Genomic DNA, 17,260 nt, shown 5'->3' with positions numbered 1-17,260 from the left:
GAGGCAGGACTTGCAGAGAACAAAGCACAGAGATCAGGCGCCGGGCAGCACGTGGGGGCGGGTGCTCTGTAAAATACAAGACGCTGCTCCCTCAGTCCGTTGCCTTATTGGAAACCCCGGACGAGCAGCTGCTGCTTCCCCAGCAGGGTCTGTGCTGGGGAGAGACCTTCGTTAAAGCTCGTTCCCTGCCCAGCCGAGGGTGGGACTAGCCCCCCGTGCAGCCCCGGACTCCGCCAATATCAACTCCGGAGCCAGGGACTCCAGGTGACTGAGAGAGACCTTGGGGAAAGTGCTGGGGACGGGCAAGCAAGTGACTTTCTGCCCAAGGGATTCTCAGATGTTGCAGACGCTGGGAATCTGCTCCCTAGTTGTTAATGTGCCCGCCAGAAGCGTTGGAGCTGCCAGAACAATAGCGGAGCTGCTGTTCTCAGCTGCAGCCAGGATCTGCCCCAGGCACAACTGGGATTCCGATGGGGAAAGAAGTGGTTCCCCTTTGTGTGACTGGAGGTGGAGGTATCAGGAGGGGAAGAGATGGGGGAAAGCCAGAGTTGCAGGGAGGGGAAAGACAGTGTGAAATGTGGTAGATTGAACTGTCTTTGTGCAGTCAGGAAATGGGGGGAGGGGTAAACAGGGGGAGGGAATGGCATCCTTTTCCTGTTTATGCCACTTCCCTCTGAAATATTGATTAAAAATTCCTTCTAGTTCTTCCCCTTTTCTCTCTCATTATCACATATGGATAAAAAATCTTTGGAGATTTCCACCTTTTCCCTAAAATTATTGACTCTCAATTCTCTCATTTTATGTTATTTTCTCCATAATTCTCAAATAATTTAAATTCTCTTCAGATTGGGAGGCTTTTCCCACCCATTTTATCTGCAGCCATTTGTCCTTGTTTAGGTGAGAAATTGTTGTCCTGACTCCTGAGTCATTCCCTAAAAGGGATCTGCGGTTAGTGGGTGCTGTTTGGGGGAGCCCTCAGACACAGCTGCCTCTAGGGTGGGGAGGGGATGGCTGTTCTCTGTTAGCAACAGGGCATGGAAGGGGTACTTTTCTAGCATTTTGTTCAGAGACTTTGTTACTGGGAGACTATGGCCTTGTCTACACTAAAGGGAAAAGTCAATCTAAGCTATGCAATTTGAATTACATGAATAGCATAGCTTAGATCTACTTACTGCGGGGGCCACACTACGTGATGTCGACGGGAGACGCTCTTCCATCGACTCCCCTTACTCTTCTCGATCAGGTGGAGTACAGGAGTTGATGGGAGAGCGATCAGCAGTTGATTTAGTGGGTCAATTTAGCGATCCTCTGGTAAGTGTAGACAAGCCCTTAAAAATGTGTCTGTGGGCTTAGCCCTGGTGGGAGGAGCCAGGTCTACCCTATAATAAAGTGACCAAGCATTTTCCCAGCATGGCAGAATCTAGGATATCTGTTTGCTGAGAAAAAGCCGGGTGGGAGCAGGAATCATAATGTGAAATTAACTTACACCAGTTCTGAAACATCTGCAGTTGCCCTTCTCACCCTGCCAAGCTGCAGAATGACGTCCATGTTTCGCTCCAGCTCATCCCATCTTCCCATGGGACAGGGAAGAGAAATGGCTGAAATGGAGCCAGTTCAGGTAGGGATTATTGGACGGTTTGCTGGTGGGTTCCTCCTGGAGGGAGAGGGACAGCAAATGGGGTGGAGAAAGGGAGGAGGCCAGGCAAACCTGCTGGGACTTTGAAAATATGTGGCTTAGATTCTAGGAACAGACCCATGAGGTTGAAAGGTGGAAATGCCCTAATTTGTGGAAGAGGAAACAACCCACTTAGATGGGGCTAGGAAAATTGACCAGATTCCCAGTGCTGGAGCCTGACCTGACTAAACAATGGTGGCTTTGAGATATGAAGGGGGCACCCACCAGTGTGGCTTAGGGGAGATGCCCCTCCCATCATATCCAGCTCCTCACAATGAGGAGGGTGTTGGGCTTCCTACCAGGGAGCTCTCCCTGGACCCTGTGAGGGGCTCCATCTCCTGTATCAGTCTCTGGCTAGTAGATGTGTGATGGATCTGCCAGGACAGAGAGAGACAAGGGGCTTCCTGTTTGTTTCCTCACCCTGGTGTGGGGTGAGACTCTGTTGACTGCAGACCTCCAAGAGCTTCCATTTGATTAGCTCCGTTTCCCCAATGAATAGTGGTGTTCTGGCTGGGGCAGCAAATACTGAGTGGGGGGCTCTTGCTCTTTCAGGGGCCGGTGACCTTTGAGGAGGTGGCTGTGTATTTCACCAAGGAAGAGGGGGCTCTGCTGGACCCCACTCAGAGAGCCCTCTACAGAGACGTCATGCAGGAGAACTATGAGAATGTGACCTTGCTGGGTAAGGATTCCTGTCCCCTCGGTTCTTATCAGGGGAAATGAAGAGTTCAGGTTCACATCACCCCCACAATGCAACCTCAACTCTGCCCTGTTTCAGCAACATCCCAACATGCTAGTAACACGCATATTAGCACTCTGCCCTCCCCAGCTACAGAACACTTTGGAAACAGAGCACAGGAGCAGTATAGCATAAAGTCTAACATCTTCTTTTTGTTAATGCAAAACTTGGATATAGGTCCTATGTAGGGAACAGAAGCTTCTGACACCTCTCTGGCTGTCAAACACAGCCTATGGCACACAAACCATCTCAGACTTATAAAGTGATATCACCCCTCTCCCCAAGGATTCCTTTTCAGTCATTGCTTTCACTTTGCTCTGACTGAACCCTGGAGACCACTAACACATATGTCACCAGGCTGCTGACAATCTCTGGGACAAGCACACACCCTTGTGCACCTTCACTGACACAACCTACAACACTCAGCATGGAAATGAGGCATACTTGGACCCTCAAGGTTCAAATGCACCTCTCTGCATATCACAGTCACAGCTCTGTCAAACTGCTCCAACTAATCCCTCCATCATCCAATTACAGCTGACTCAGTGTACACTAAATGCTGGTATTCCAATCTCTGGAACACAATACAAACAGTGACATGTTATTTTAGTCCTTCTTTGTCTCTGTTATAGATTTATAGACTTTTTTGGCCAGAAAGGACTATTAGGTCATTTAGGCTGAGCTCTTCTATAAGACAAGACACAGAATTGCATCCATTTACTGCTGTATTGAGCTGAATACCTTGTGTTTGACTAAATCGTCTTCCAGAAAGGCATCCAGTCTTGACTCTAAAACTTCCTGAGATGGAGAATTCTCCACTTCCCTTGGTAGTTTGTAAACCTTTGCACCAGCCTTACTGAACCATTCCCAGTGGCTAGTGCCAATTCCAGGGCTATGGAAGGGGCAGAGCCAAGGTTGTGTTGCAGGTGTGGCATGTACTTTAACTCTTCATTTCATAGTTTTTAGAGGTTTAAGTTTAGGTGCCATGCACATGCTGAAAGGACATGATTCAGCTCAGGGCAATTTGAACTTTGCATGATTGTAGTTTATGGGTTTATTTAATTACCTTGATTTTTTTAATGTGTTTTTTTTTGCCACTATAACTGTGTCTACCCTAGAGCTTTTGCTAGCCTAGCTATGTTGATTTTTGACATTCCTAACTGACAGCTATTCTGGCAAAAATTTTAAGTGCAGACTGGGAAAGAATGTGCATGTGAATTTTAGATCACTTTAAAATATTACTCTTAACCCTAACATTTTGGTATCAGAGGGCAGAACTTCCTAGAAGAATATCTCCAGGATGCATGACACACATTGTCTGAAAGGTAGCAGAAGTAGGGCTCAGTCTCAAATTCATGACTGTAAATCCGGTTCAATGGCCACAGCATATCCCCTTGAGCCAACCTTTTACTATGACAGCAGATTTCTGGAAATCCTCTAGCAGTTCATAGAGATTTCGTCTTGCTGCACTAGTGCATTTCAATGGCATTGACTCATCAGTTTAGCTTGTGCTGTTCTAAATTCCAGATTCTACAGTTATTAACTTTTTTCACTGCTGGTATCCCAAAGAGGCAGTAGGTGCCATGTATTAACTGAAATAAATGCTAAGTTACTGAGATCAGTTGGGAGACCATGAGAACCATAGTTTCAGCCCCAGCTCCGTGGGAGACAAAATTACAAGAGCAAGATAATTTTATAAAAAGCTGTGTAGGATGTGTGTGGGCGGGGGGGGCCCTATTTTAGGAACCTCTTGATCAAATAATCTTATATTTGGACAATTAGGTCTTCCCTGAATGCCCATGAAAAATTTGTCCAATCTGAATAAACGTGAATTTGAGAGTAGTTAGAATAGTTGGTCTTTAAACAGAAAATAATGCTTCCATTGAGCTAGCTCCTGCCTCTCGGGGCAGTGGATGAGCTCTGCCAATGGGGGAACCCTTCCCATTGCTGTAGGGAGTGGCTACACTGACGCATTACAGCAGTGCGGCTACAGTATTTCAAGGGTAGACAAGCCCTGAGATACGACATTCAGTGACACCCCAGTCCCTCCTATTCCTTACTGCACTGAACCCACCAGCCCATGCTCAATGGTCCCAGCTTTCCTACAACTCTCTTTGTCTCTGGGTTTCTCTCTGTGAATAAGAAGCCGATCCAAGGTGACTTCTTTTATGGCTGGTGTCTTAACTTTCTGGGACATGGAGTTTCTATCTCTGTGCTTTAGGAGCCCCTTTGATGAGCAGTGTCTGGCTGTGTGTTTTCCCAGATAGGGTTCCCAGCTCTTCAGGATTGGCCTGGAGTCTCCAGGAATTAAAGATTAATCTTTAATTAAAGATTGTCATGTGATGAAATCTCCAGGAATACATCCAACCAAAATTGGCAACCCTATTCCCAGCAGAAATGGGGAAAGTTAAATCCATAAGGACATAAGAATGGCCATACTGGGTCAGACCAAAGGTCCATCCAGCCCAGTATCCTGTCTGCCAACAGCGGCCAATGCAGGTGCCCCAGAGGGAATGAACCTAACAGATAATGATCAAGTGATCTCTCTCCTGCTATCCATTGCCACCCTCTGACAAACAGAGGCTAGGGACACCATTCCTTACCCATCCTGGCTAATAGCCATTAATGGATTTAACCTCCATGAATGTATCTAGTTCTCTTTGAAACCCTGTTATAGTCCTAGCCTTCACAACCTCCTCAGGCAAGGAGTTCCACAGGTTGACTGTGCGCTGTGTGAAGAAGAACTTCCTTTTATTTGTTTTAAACCTGCTGCCCATTAATTTCATTTGGTGGCCCGTAGTTCTTATATTATGGGAACAAGTAAATCACTTTTCCTTATTCCCTTTCTCCACACCACTCATGATTTTATAAACCTCTATCATATCCCCACTTAGTCTCCTCTTTTCCAAGCTGAAAAGTCCTAGTGTCTTTAATCTCTCCTCATTATGGGACCTGTTCCAAACCCCTAATCGTTTTAGTTGCCCTTCTCTAAACCTTTTCTAGTGCCACTATATCTTTTTTGAGATGAGGAGACCACATCTGTGCGCAGTATTCAAGGTGTGGACAAACCATGGATTTATATGAGGGCAATAAGATATTCTCTATTGTTGCGGTTCAGTGATGAGACAGAACACAGCTTTATGCAAGCAAACAGGCTGGTCAGCGGAGATGGGCTGTTCTGCCCCCCCTGCCTTCCACCTTCTCCTTTTATTATATTTCTCCCCCTAAGCATTACACACTGCTACACAAAGGAATGTATGACGTTGATTCATATGCTTAGTTACCATCCTCTATCTACTACAATCCTGGTTCTCAGGCCTTGAGCCCAGGCTAAAGAAACCTCCCACAGTTGCTGTCCAAACAATCAAGTTCTCAGGGTTCATATCTAGCCCTTGTCCTTGGATAGAGCAATGTGTGCATTGCTTCTAGGAAACAGTCAGGGTGTGCCCCGCCTGCTTCCAGGTGGAATAGCTAGACATTAACCCTTCATCTCCCCTTTTTTGTTTATTGAAGTTGGCCATCTCATGGTAGCCGCCAATTTGTTTTGTCATGCTATTTAACTCCCAGACAGACAAGGACATAACCTGGGGAGCTTTCCAGGGCAAAATTTTACAAAGTCTTAACAAGGAAGGAATACATTGTACACAGCAACAACAAAAAATAAGCCCAATGATTACAAACACAAAATAACCAAAAACTTAACATCTGCAATATAATCATCTAAAAGGGGTACACTTCTTTTACTACAATTGTAACCAACAAAAGGCAATATAAGTATCATTCTACTAAGACAGCAAAGGGTGCCATCACTTAAATTTGCAGGAATATAATTAAAGGTGCATGAACCACAAGTAAAAACCCATCCTGATGGTAGGATGATATGGCCATAATTATATGAAACATTAACAGCATGGGAACAATTTAAAAGGGATTGAGAAATTTTTTGACAGCCCAATGGCACCTTTGTACTAGTGCAGTTAACTACACGCGCACAGGTGACATTGTGAGCCCCGGCCGGGTACGGTGTGTGAAGGGATATAGCCGTGCGAGGCAGAATATAGTTGGCCGGGCCCCAATTAGCCATGCTAGAGTACTGGGAGAAAAGATTAGCATAAGCAGAGAACAGTGTCTTATTCTCCTTCGGACTTGTAACAGGGGAGGCGCTTCCGAGCCAACCCCTACAGGAAATAGCAGGCACAAAAGGCACACAATCATTACAGAATTAGCAGTGATTTGGGCGAGAATCGCCACAAACAAAGTCTTAGGAGTTTCTGGCTGCTGATCTGCTGCCAGTTTTCGTTGAGCCATGGCGACCAATGCTTTTACTGCTCCCCATGTCACGGGCTGGCTTGGGACGCTACGCCTCCTCCGTTTCCGTCCCGCCGTTGTCGACTCGGGGGGCAACGCGGTCTCCTCCAAGGTCAGCTGAAACTCTGGTATGGGATTCGACAGCCCCTGGTGCCATGCCATGTTGTTTAAGTGCTGGTCGCACGCACCGGGCTGGAACCCACAACGGTCCTGCAGGGAGAGACACAGCAGCATATCCCCGACCCCAAGTGATTAGAGGTGCTGGGCCCAGCCACTGTGGATCGGGCAGCTGACGGTAAAAGACACGCGGTCTTTCCAGTACCTCAGATTTGTGAAAATGCCGATCCGCAGGGGTCTGCTGATCTGCATTCAGTGTTAAATTATTTAAAGTAAACAAGAGGATATACATTTGTTGTTGAATGTCTCCTAAGGTTCGGAGATGCAGCTCCCCTTGTTTTAATTGTTTATCTAGCAAGGTTTTGAGTGTGCGATTGGCACGTTCAACAATGGCTTGGCCCGTGGAATTATAAGGGATTCCGTGTTTAAGACGGACGTCCCAGCGGGCACAAAAGGTGGAGAGGGCTGCAGAGCAGTAGGCTGGGGCATTATCTGTTTTAATTTGGCAAGGGCGACCCATAACAGAAAAGCAGGCCAGCAAATGGTGAATAACTTTGTTAGTGGCTTCCCCACGTTGTGGGGTTGCCCAAAGGAAGCCTGAATAAGTATCAACGGAAACATGTAAAAATGAATAGGGGCGGAATTGTGGTACAAAGTAACATCCATTTGCCACAGCTGATTTGCTGCGGTACCTTGGGGGTTAACGGCATAAGAAAAAGTAGGAGCAGCAGCAGCACAGTGGGGGCAGGAACGAACAATGGAACGTGCATGATCAGCAGGAATGTGAAACTGCCGGGCCAAAACAGAGGCAGACTGATGAAAAAAGGCATGGCTTTCAATGGGGTCAGAAAAAAGGGAATTTACCTGACCACGCAACGCGCGATCGGCGCGTGCATTGCCCTCAGTGAGTGGCCCAGGCAGGGGGGTATGACTGCGAATATGAGCAACAAAGTAAGGGAAATGACGAGTGGCAAGAAGATGCTGTAAAGACAAAAACAGGCGAAGGAGGTCTGCATCAACCTGAGGGGTAATGAGGGCAAGGGGTAAATGATCAATTACCTGATAAACATAATGGGTATCCACAATTAAATTAAAGGGACAATCAGCAAAAGGTTGAAAGGCCAAAATAACAGCAGCTAATTCTGAACGCTGTGCAGAACGCTGAGGCAGTGTAAAACGAGAATGCCAACGAGGGGGGTCACCCAACTGATAAGTGACTACACCTCGGTGGGGAGAGCCATCAGATGTTAATATCGAGGGTGGTGTCTAACTTTGTAAGTAAATCACGGCCCCAAATATTGAGGTGGACAGGGAGCACAAAAGGGCGGATTGTAGCAAGGGCACGGCCTCCTGGTTTAGAGACCGTGACCCAAGACAAACTTTGGCGCCCAGGTTTGCTACCCCCAATCCCCCACAACTCTTTAGAAGGAACCGTAGGCCAACTAACCGGCCACTCCAGATCACGAATCACTGTAACGTCAGCTCCAGTGTCCACCAGCCCTGTAAAAGGAACATCATTTAAAAGAAGTGTTAACTGAGGTTTCGAGGGGCGGACTGACATTGTCAGAGCAACAAGTGGAGAAGACGCGCTGTGAGATGGCGAGTGAGACAACGTCGATCCAAAGCCTCCTCCACCCCGAGTTCGATCCTCGGCAGCTGGCACCTGATAGGGGACTAAAATCAACTGTGCAATTGACCGTCCACGCGGGAGCGACTGTGGAAGGTGAGTCCACACCTGAACCTTAATAATGCCAGTGTAATCAGCATCAATGACCCCTGGAATGACAAAAAAGCCCTGTTTCCCAGCATGTGAGCGAGGGAGAACAAGACCTACAAAGCCGGCAGGGAGAGGTCCCATCACCTGTGTAGGTATGGCACAGACCTCCCCTGGCAGCTGAAAGTCAGTGTCCTCCTGCATGATCAAATCAAGCCCTGCACTTCCAGCAGTCGCTGCCCTCATAGAGTCTACGGATTCCAAGGCAGAGGAGCGATTGCCTGAGTAGGAAACACCCCTGTTTGGCCCTGGGTTTGGGGGGGACCCGTCGCGCGGTTTCCCGACCCGCTACGACACTGATTAGCCCAGTGATAACCTTTCCCACACTTGGGGCACTTCTTTGAGGGTCGGGCTGGTGCCTTAGATGAGCGGCACTCCCGCTGAAAATGACCCTCCTTTCCACAGCAGTAACAGCGCTTCCCCTCCTTCCCAGTTTTTCTGAGGGCGGCAGCCAGAACTCCAGCCTTGTGGGCTTGTGTGCCAATGTTCTGGCACGCCCGCAGCATGTCTGAGAGCTCTAAAATACCAGAGACTTGTGCTGCCTGGAGAGCACGGTGGCAATCCTCATTTGCATTTTCAACTGCCAATTTTAACAGGAGCTCGTGAGCTGCCTCAGTGTTATCCACCTGTCGGAGGATAGCCTCCTGCAATCTGTTGGTAAAATCCAAAAAGGACTCTAAGGCACCCTGACGGATACTGACAAAGCTTTTGGTAGGCTTGCCTGAATCCGGGACCTTCTTGAAAGCATGCTGGGCACAGGTGGAAATAATGGGGAAGACGGCCTGAGGGAGTTGAGACTGCATCTCAATAGTAGCAAACTGGCCCTCCCCTGCCAAATGCTCATAAATGATACCTTGCTCTCTATATACCTGGGCTTGGCGTTCTGCCATCTGCCGATACTCACTAAGCCAAATAACATACTGACTGGGTGACAACATCATGCGCAGCAGCGTTTTCCAATCCTCAGGGATTAGGGAGTACCCAGCACCCATCCCTTCAATGAGACCACGCACAAAGGTGCTAGTCAGGCCAAATTCACGAATTGTTTTCTTTACCTCTCTAACCACCGAGTATGGCAGAGTGGTCCAGGTGCCCACGGGGTTGCCCTGGTCATCATTCTGCCAGGTCACCGGGCAAACGGAGACCAGATCAGCCAGCTCCTCTGCTGTAAGATCTGATCGAGCTTTCGCTGCGTGAACCATTTGTTGCACCAGCGAAAGCTTCTGAGCAGATGCAGATGACTCTCCGGGGGGCCCCACGCGGGGAGGGTGATCACACACCGGCTCCGGTGGGGAAGGCCAGGGAGGCGGTGGTAATAGAGGCACTGGGGGCGAAGCAGGGGGAGGGATGGCTGCAGGAGCGGACGGGGGTGGCAGGATCGGCAGCTCCTCTGTTGGTGCTGGAGAGGGCCTTTCCAAGGCAACACGCTGTGTCGCATCGCCAGGAGGGGGGATGGCTGCAGGGGCGGACGGGGGCGGCGAGAGCACCAGCCTCGCGAGGGAGGGTCTGTCCGAGGCGACACGCTGTACCACGTCACGGCAGAGGTGCCAGGCATGTAAAGCCTGCACGGGTGCCCGAGGCTCTTTGTGCAATGTCTGGCCCAATCGCTCCCAGTCCGCTAGCTTAAGGCTTCCGGCTTCAGGATACCACGGGCACTTGGCACGCACCTCCTGTAGCAGGAGAGTGAGTTCTCGAGCCGGGCAGTCATGCTGAGCCTTACGCAGCAAATACTGCAGCTCATTGTGGTGTTGCACTTGCAAAGCAGAGAGGGAGCTTCCCATACTTACCACAATGAAAAATACTCACCGGGATCCACGAAGTGGATGAGTGACGTGTCTGAAACCCTTGCCGGGCGAGGTGAGTGCTGAGGGCCCCACGTTGGGCGCCAGTTGTTGCGGTTCAGTGATGAGACAGAACACAGCTTTATGCAAGCAAACAGGCTGGTCAGCGGAGATGGGCTGTTCTGCCCCCCCTGCCTTCCACCTTCTCCTTTTATTATATTTCTCCCCCTAAGCATTACACACTGCTACACAAAGGAATGTATGACGTTGATTCATATGCTTAGTTACCATCCTCCATCTACTACAATCCTGGTTCTCAGGCCTTGAGCCCAGGCTAAAGAAACCTCCCACAGTTGCTGTCCAAACAATCAAGTTCTCAGGGTTCATATCTAGCCCTTGTCCTTGGATAGAGCAATGTGTGCATTGCTTCTAGGAAACAGTCAGGGTGTGCCCCGCCTGCTTCCAGGTGGAATAGCTAGACATTAACCCTTCACTCTATCTTATTCTCTATCCCTTTTTTAATGATTCCTAACATCCTGTTCGCTTTTTTGACTGCCGCTGCACACTGTGTGGACATCTTCAGAGAACTATCCACGATGTCTCCAAGATCTCTTTCCTGATTAGTTGTAGTTAAATTAGCCCCCATCATATTGTATGTATAGTTGGGGTTATTTTTTCCAATGTGCATTACTTTACATTTATCCACATTAAATTTCATTTGCCATTTTGTTTCCCAATCACTTAGTTTGTGAGATCTTTTTGAAGTTCTTCACAGTCTGCTTCGGTCTTAACTATCTTGAGCAGTTTAGTATCGTCTGCCAACTTTACCTCCCCACTGTTCACCCCTTTCTCCAGATCATTTATGAAAAAGTTGAATAAGATTTATCCTAGGACTGACCGGTGGGGAACACCACTAGTTTACCCCTCTCCATTCTGAAAATTTACCATTTATTCCTACCCTTTGTTCCCTGTCTTTTAATCAGTTCTCAGTCCATGAAAGGATCTTCCCTCTTATCCCATGACAACTTAATTTACATAAGAGCCTTTGGTGAGGGACCTTATCAAAGGCTTTCTGGAAATATAAGTACACTATGTCCACTGGATCCCCCTTGTCCACATGTTTGTTGATGCCTTCAGAGAACTCTAATAGATTAGTAAGACATGATTTCCCTTTACAGAAACCATGTTGACTTTTGCCCAACAATTTATGTTCTTCTATGTGTCTGACAATTTTATTCTTTACTATTTTTTCAACTAATTTGCCCGGTACTGACGTTAGACTTACCGGTCTGTAAATGCCGGGATCACCTCTAGAACCCTTTTTAAATATTGATGTTATATTAGCTATCTTCCAGTCATTGGTTAGAGAAGCTGATGTAAAGGAAAGGTTACAAATCATAGTTAATAGTTCCGCAATTTCACATTTGAGTTCTTTCAGAACTCTTGGGTGAATGCCATCTGGTCCCGGTGATTTGTTACTGTTAAGTTTATCAATTAATTCCAAAACCTCCTCTAATGACACTTCAATCTGTGACAATTCCTCAGATTTGTCAGCTACAAAGGACGGCTCAGGTTTGGGAATCTCCTGAACATCCTCAGCTGTGAAGAGTGAAGCAAAGAATTCATTTAGTTTCTCCGCAATGACTTTATCGTCTTTAAGTGCTCCTTTTGTATCTCGATTGTCTCGGGGCCCCACTGGTTATTTAGCAGGCTTCCTCCTTCTGATGTACTTAAAAAACAGTTTGTTAATACCTTTTGAGTTTTTGGCTTTTCTTATTACATTTTTACATTTAATTTGGCAGTGTTTATGCTCCTTTCTATTTACCTCACTAGGATTTGACTTCCACTTTTTAAAGATGCCTTTTTATCTCTCACTGCTTCTTTTACATAGTTGTTAAGCCATGGTGGCTCTTCTTTAGTTCTTTTACTGTGTTTTTTAATTTGGGGTATACATTTAAGTTGGACCTCTATTATGGTGTCTTTGAAAAGTGTCCATGCAGCTTGCAGGGATTTCACTCTAGTCACTGTACCTTTTAATTTCTGTTTAACTAACCTCCTCATTTTTGCATAGTTCCCCGTTCTGAAATTAAATGCCACAGTGTTGGGCTTCTGAGGTGTTCTTCCCACCACAGGAATGTTAAATGATAATTATGTTATGGTCACTATTTCCAAGCGGTCCTGTTATAGTTACCTCTTGGACCAGATCCTGCACTCCACTCAGGACTAAATCGAGAACTGCCTCTTCCCTTGTGGGTTCCTGTACCAGCTGCTCCAAGAAGCCGTCAATTAAAGTATCAAGAAATTTTGTCTCTGCATTTCGTCCTGAGGTGACATGTACCCAGTCAATATGGGGATAATTGAAATCCCCCACTGTGATGGAATTCTTTATTTTGATAGCCTCTCTAATCTCCCATAGCATTTCATGGTCACTCTCACTGTCCTGGTCAGGTGGTCGATAATAGATCCCTACTGTTATATTCTTATTAGAGCATGGAATTACTATCCATAGAGATTCTATGGAACATGTGGATTCATTTAAGATTTTTACTTCTTTTGATTCTACATTTTCTTTCACATATAGTGCCACACCCCCCTCCCTCACCCCCACGACCTGTTCCCTCATAAGTAAGGCTATGATTTAGTCACAGAGGTTGCGGAAATCAGGGAATCCGTGACTTCCAAAGACCTCTCTGACTTCAGCCTGCGGAGGTCAGGAGCTGTGGAGTACCCCCCACCTGCCGTGGGGGAACCCCGCAGCTTCCAGCCACCACGGGAAGCCCTGAGCTCCTGGGCAGCAAGGGGAACCCCACAGCTCCAGGCTGCCAAAGGAAGCCACAAGTTCCCAGCCGCTGCAGGCAGCGGGGCCCTCGGAGCTGCAGGCAGTGGGGATACCCTGCGGCTCCTGGCCGCTGCAGGTGGCGGGGGAACCCAGCAACTCCACACTGTCGCAGGTGGCAGAGACCCCGCCAGAGCTCCAAGCCACCGCAGGCGGCGGAGCTCCCAGCTGCTGCAGGCAGTGTGGGGCCTGCAGCATCCAGCCACAGCGGGTGGGGGAACCTGGAGCTGTGACACCCAATGGGCGGTAGGGGCCCCGGAGCTCCCAGCCAGCCCGCAGCTGCCCAGCTATCACAGGCAATGTGGGGACCTGCAGATCCCCATTTTGTCAGGGATATTTTTAGTAAAAGTCATGGACAGGTCATGACATCCGTGAATTTTTCTTTATTTCCCGTGACCTGTCCGTGACTTTTACTAAAAATATCCCTGACAAAATCTTAGCCTTACTCATGCACATTTGAGCACCTAGAGAGCTGCCCCCAGGATTTTACTAGTTAAAATGGGCTGGGGTTAAAGTAATAGACTCTTCTTTGTGATGAATGTCCCATGAATTCCCCTGATCTCCCTTGTTTTCTTTCCCCTGAACAGGATTTCCAGTTTCCAAACCTGATGTGGTCTCCCAGCTGGAACAAGGGGAGGAGCCATGGGTCCTGGATCTCCAGGGCTCTGAGGAAAGGGGAATCCCGAGAAGTGTCTGCATAGGTGAGGAATCATTAAATCAATTTTAGAACTCTCAGTGCCTGAAAGAAACAGCTGGGACTCCCTAAAGAGACCCTATGAGCTCTTGGAGTTTAGGATTATCCCCAGGAGGCATTTTATCCTCAGGGCAGCTATCACAAATGGCTTCCTATGGCTCCTGCTTTGTTCCCTCCCTGATGGGAGGTGGAGGCAGAATCGCTTCCCTCCTCTCTCCCATATGGAGAAGAGTTTTAGAGTATTCAGCTACTAGGGTTTTTTTTTCTGTCTCTCCACCTCTAATTTTGGTTTGTTTTCCCCTTTTCCATCCCTGTTTCTGAGGTTCCTCTCTCTATCCGAGCAGGTGCTGGGATGTTGAGTGAGAATGAGGAGCAGAATCCTCAGCAGGAAGATGGCGAGCAAGTGGAACCACATGGGGGATTATCACAAAGATCCCAAGGGAATGTGTCCAGGCATCGTGTGCAGGGAAGAGCCTGTGAGAGTGAGCACAGGCCAGAGAGGGAGCAGAGAAACCAGCTCAGGGAGAAAGAGGGTAAATCCATTTATTATTGTCAAGGAACTCACAAGGATCTCAAGCAAATCACAGCCCAGCAGATAAAACCTACAGGAGAGAGAAAAAACACATGCACTGAGTGTGGGAAAAACTTTACTCTGAACTCCACCCTCATTAGACATCAGAGGATCCACATGGGAAAGAGCCTCTATGAATGCTGTGAGTGTGGGAAACAGTTCAGTGAGAAATCAAACCTTATTAAACATCAGACAAGCCATACAAGAGAGAGATCCTATCAGTGTTATGAGTGCAGGAAAAGCTTCAGTCAGTGCTCATCCCTTCTTAGACATCAGAGGATCCACATGGGAGAGAGACCATATGAATGTTGTGAGTGCGGGAAAAGCTTCACTGTCAAATCAGATCTTAATAAACATCAGAGGATCCACACAGGAGAGCGTCCCTATGAATGCTATGAATGTGGGAAAAAGTTCACTTGGAGATCAGCGCTTATTAATCATCAGAGAATCCACACAGGAGAGCGACCCTATAAATGCTGTGAGTGTGGGAAAACGTTCCGTCAGAGCTCAGGCCTTATTAATCATCAGAGAATCCACACAGAAGAGTACCTCTATGAATGCTGTGAATGCGGGAAACAGTTCGGTAAGATTTCAAAACTTATTAAACATCAGACAAGCCACACAAGAGTGACACCCTATGAATGCTGTGAGTGCAGGAAAAGCTTCACTAAGAGCTCATCCCTTATTAGACATCAGAGGATTCACGCAGGAGAGAGACCATATGAATGTTGTGAGTGTGGGAAACGCTTCACTGCCAGATCAGATCTTAATAAACATCAGAGGATCCACACGGGAGAGCGCCCCTATGAATGCTGTGAGTGTGGGAAAAAGTTCACTTGGAGCTCAGCGCTTATTAATCATCAGAGAATCCACACAGGAGAGCGCCCCTATGAATGCTGTGAGTGCGGGAAAACGTTCCTTCAGAGCTCAGGCCTTATTAATCATCAGAGACTCCACACAGAAGAGCACCTATATGAATGCTGTGAGTGCGGAAAACAGTTCAGTAAGAAATCAAAACTTATTAAACATCAGACAAGCCACACAAGAGTGACACCCTATGAATGCTGTGAGTGCAGGAAAAGCTTCACTCGGAGTTCATCCCTTATTAGGCATCAGAAGATCCACACAGGAGAGAGACCATATGAATGCTGTGAGTGTGGGAAATGCTTCACTGTCAAATCAGACCTTAGTAAACATCAGAGGATCCACACGGGAGAGCGCCCGTATGAATGCTGTGAGTGTGGGAAACGGTTCACTTGGAGCTCAGTGCTTATTAATCATCAGAAAATCCACACAGGAGAGCGACCCTATGAATGCTGTGAGTGCGGGAAAAGTTTCATCCGGAGCTCACACCTTAATAGACATCAGACCCTTCACAAGGGAGATATACAGCATAAAAACTTTATGTAGGGCAGAGAAAATACATTTTTAAAAGGACATTTGCTAATTCTTACATAGTGACCTTTTAGGGCTGTTTGCACCATTTGCATCACCATGTTCTCTCACTCTCTCAGGTGAGTTGCCCACTTTTCCTTTTGCAGGTCACCCTTCTCTGGGATGAATCCTGTGGTCCTTACTCCTAATTCTTTTCTCCTGTGAGTCGTGGGAGTGTCTCTCCATCCTGCCAGGAATATCCATCAGCCCCAGCTGGGGGAAATGGGGGTGACCTCAAGTAACTACACTGAGCAAAAATCGACCTTGGCTTTGTCTTCTCTAGGATTTTCCATGGAGTTGGCCTGCTCGAGGTAGCTATCGTAATGTAAACACACAGACAGCTTTGCCGTGTTGACATAGCCCAGGCACAATGGTTGGGGTTAGCTAGCACCTTCCGCTTTGACCTGTCCTAATCGACAGCAATATTCATACTCTGAACAAGCCCTGAGCATCACATTCATACAGTAACCCTACTAGCGGAGTGATTGTTAGTCACCAGGTTCCCCCTTTGGCAACAGATTCTCATTCTCAGTTGTTCTCATGCTGGTTCAGGTTGTGCTGGACAGCAGGTGGTCCATTCTTTTCACCATTTTTCATATTTAAAATATCATAGAATCATAGAATCATAGAATATCAGGGTTGGAAGGGACCCCAGAAGGTCATCTAGTCCAACCCCCTGCTCAAAGCAGGACCAATTCCCAGTTAAATCATCCCAGCCAGGGCTTTGTCAAGCCTGACCTTAAAAACCTCTAAGGAAGGAGATTCTACCACCTCCCTAGGTAACGCATTCCAGTGTTTCACCACCCTCTTAGTGAAAAAGTTTTTCCTAATATCCAATCTAAACCTCCCCCACTGCAACTTGAGACCATTACTCCTCGTTCTGTCATCTGCTACCATTGAGAACAGTCTAGAGCCATCCTCTTTGGAACCCCCTTTCAGGTAGTTGAAAGCAGCTATCAAATCCCCCCTCATTCTTCTCTTCTGCAGGCTAAACAATCCCAGCTCCCTCAGCCTCTCCTCATAACTCATGTGTTCCAGTCCCCTAATCATTTTTGTTGCCCTTCGCTGGACTCTCTCCAATTTATCCACATCCTTCTTGAAGTGTGGGGCCCAAAACTGGACACAGTACTCCAGATGAGGCCTCACCAATGTCGAATAGAGGGGAACGATCACGTCCCTCGATCTGCTCGCTATGCCCCTACTTATACATCCCAAAATGCCATTGGCCTTCTTGGCAACAAGGGCACACTGCTGACTCATATCCAGCTTCTCGTCCACTGTCACCCCTAGGTCCTTTTCCGCAGAACTGCTGCCTAGCCATTCGGTCCCTAGTC

At 47.5% G+C, this 17,260-nt stretch overlaps 2 protein-coding genes across 6 annotated transcripts in view; one reads left to right on the top strand and one right to left on the bottom strand.

Moving 5' to 3' along the window:
- LOC311514172 (uncharacterized protein) overlaps nucleotides 1-16,677 on the top strand; it is a 17,273-nt gene extending 596 nt beyond the window's left edge. Inside the window, exons 1-5 of one of the 4 annotated variants that reach the window (XM_084616610.1) lie at nucleotides 1-513; nucleotides 1,509-1,618; nucleotides 2,228-2,354; nucleotides 13,815-13,928; nucleotides 14,266-16,677. The exon at nucleotides 1-513 is cut by the window's left edge and continues 596 nt beyond it. In XM_084616610.1, coding sequence (XP_084472736.1) covers nucleotides 471-513; nucleotides 1,509-1,618; nucleotides 2,228-2,354; nucleotides 13,815-13,928; nucleotides 14,266-15,902 — 2,031 coding nt within the window. In that variant the 5' untranslated portion in view covers nucleotides 1-470 and the 3' untranslated portion in view covers nucleotides 15,903-16,677. Of the gene's footprint in view, nucleotides 514-1,508; nucleotides 1,619-2,227; nucleotides 2,355-8,342; nucleotides 8,560-12,244; nucleotides 13,929-14,243 lie in introns of those variants that run through there. The other 3 variants (XM_084616611.1, XM_084616613.1, XM_084616612.1) reach the window with 3 other exon arrangements.
- Nucleotides 5,549-10,627, bottom strand: LOC311514173 (uncharacterized protein; the record flags this gene model as incomplete). 2 transcript variants are annotated; one of them, XM_084616614.1, is made up of 4 exons in its annotated part: nucleotides 5,549-6,929; nucleotides 7,701-7,817; nucleotides 8,284-8,336; nucleotides 10,417-10,627. In XM_084616614.1, 4 exons carry the CDS (start codon nucleotides 10,625-10,627, stop codon nucleotides 6,393-6,395), a joined length of 918 nt encoding a protein of 305 aa, XP_084472740.1. In that variant the 3' UTR covers nucleotides 5,549-6,392. The 2 variants fall into 2 exon arrangements, 1 of the variants encoding a protein (XP_084472740.1); XR_014709841.1 differs by lacking the exon at nucleotides 7,701-7,817 and having other exon boundaries at nucleotides 10,417-10,443.
- Nucleotides 16,678-17,260: the final 583 nt, after the last annotated feature.

This window comes from Lepidochelys olivacea (assembly GCF_965140295.1).
Source record: "Lepidochelys olivacea isolate rLepOli2 genome assembly, chromosome: 28".
Taxonomy (NCBI): domain Eukaryota; kingdom Metazoa; phylum Chordata; order Testudines; family Cheloniidae; genus Lepidochelys; species Lepidochelys olivacea.
Note: the sequence above shows the minus strand (reverse complement) of the source record. Positions and strands in the feature narration are given on the sequence as shown.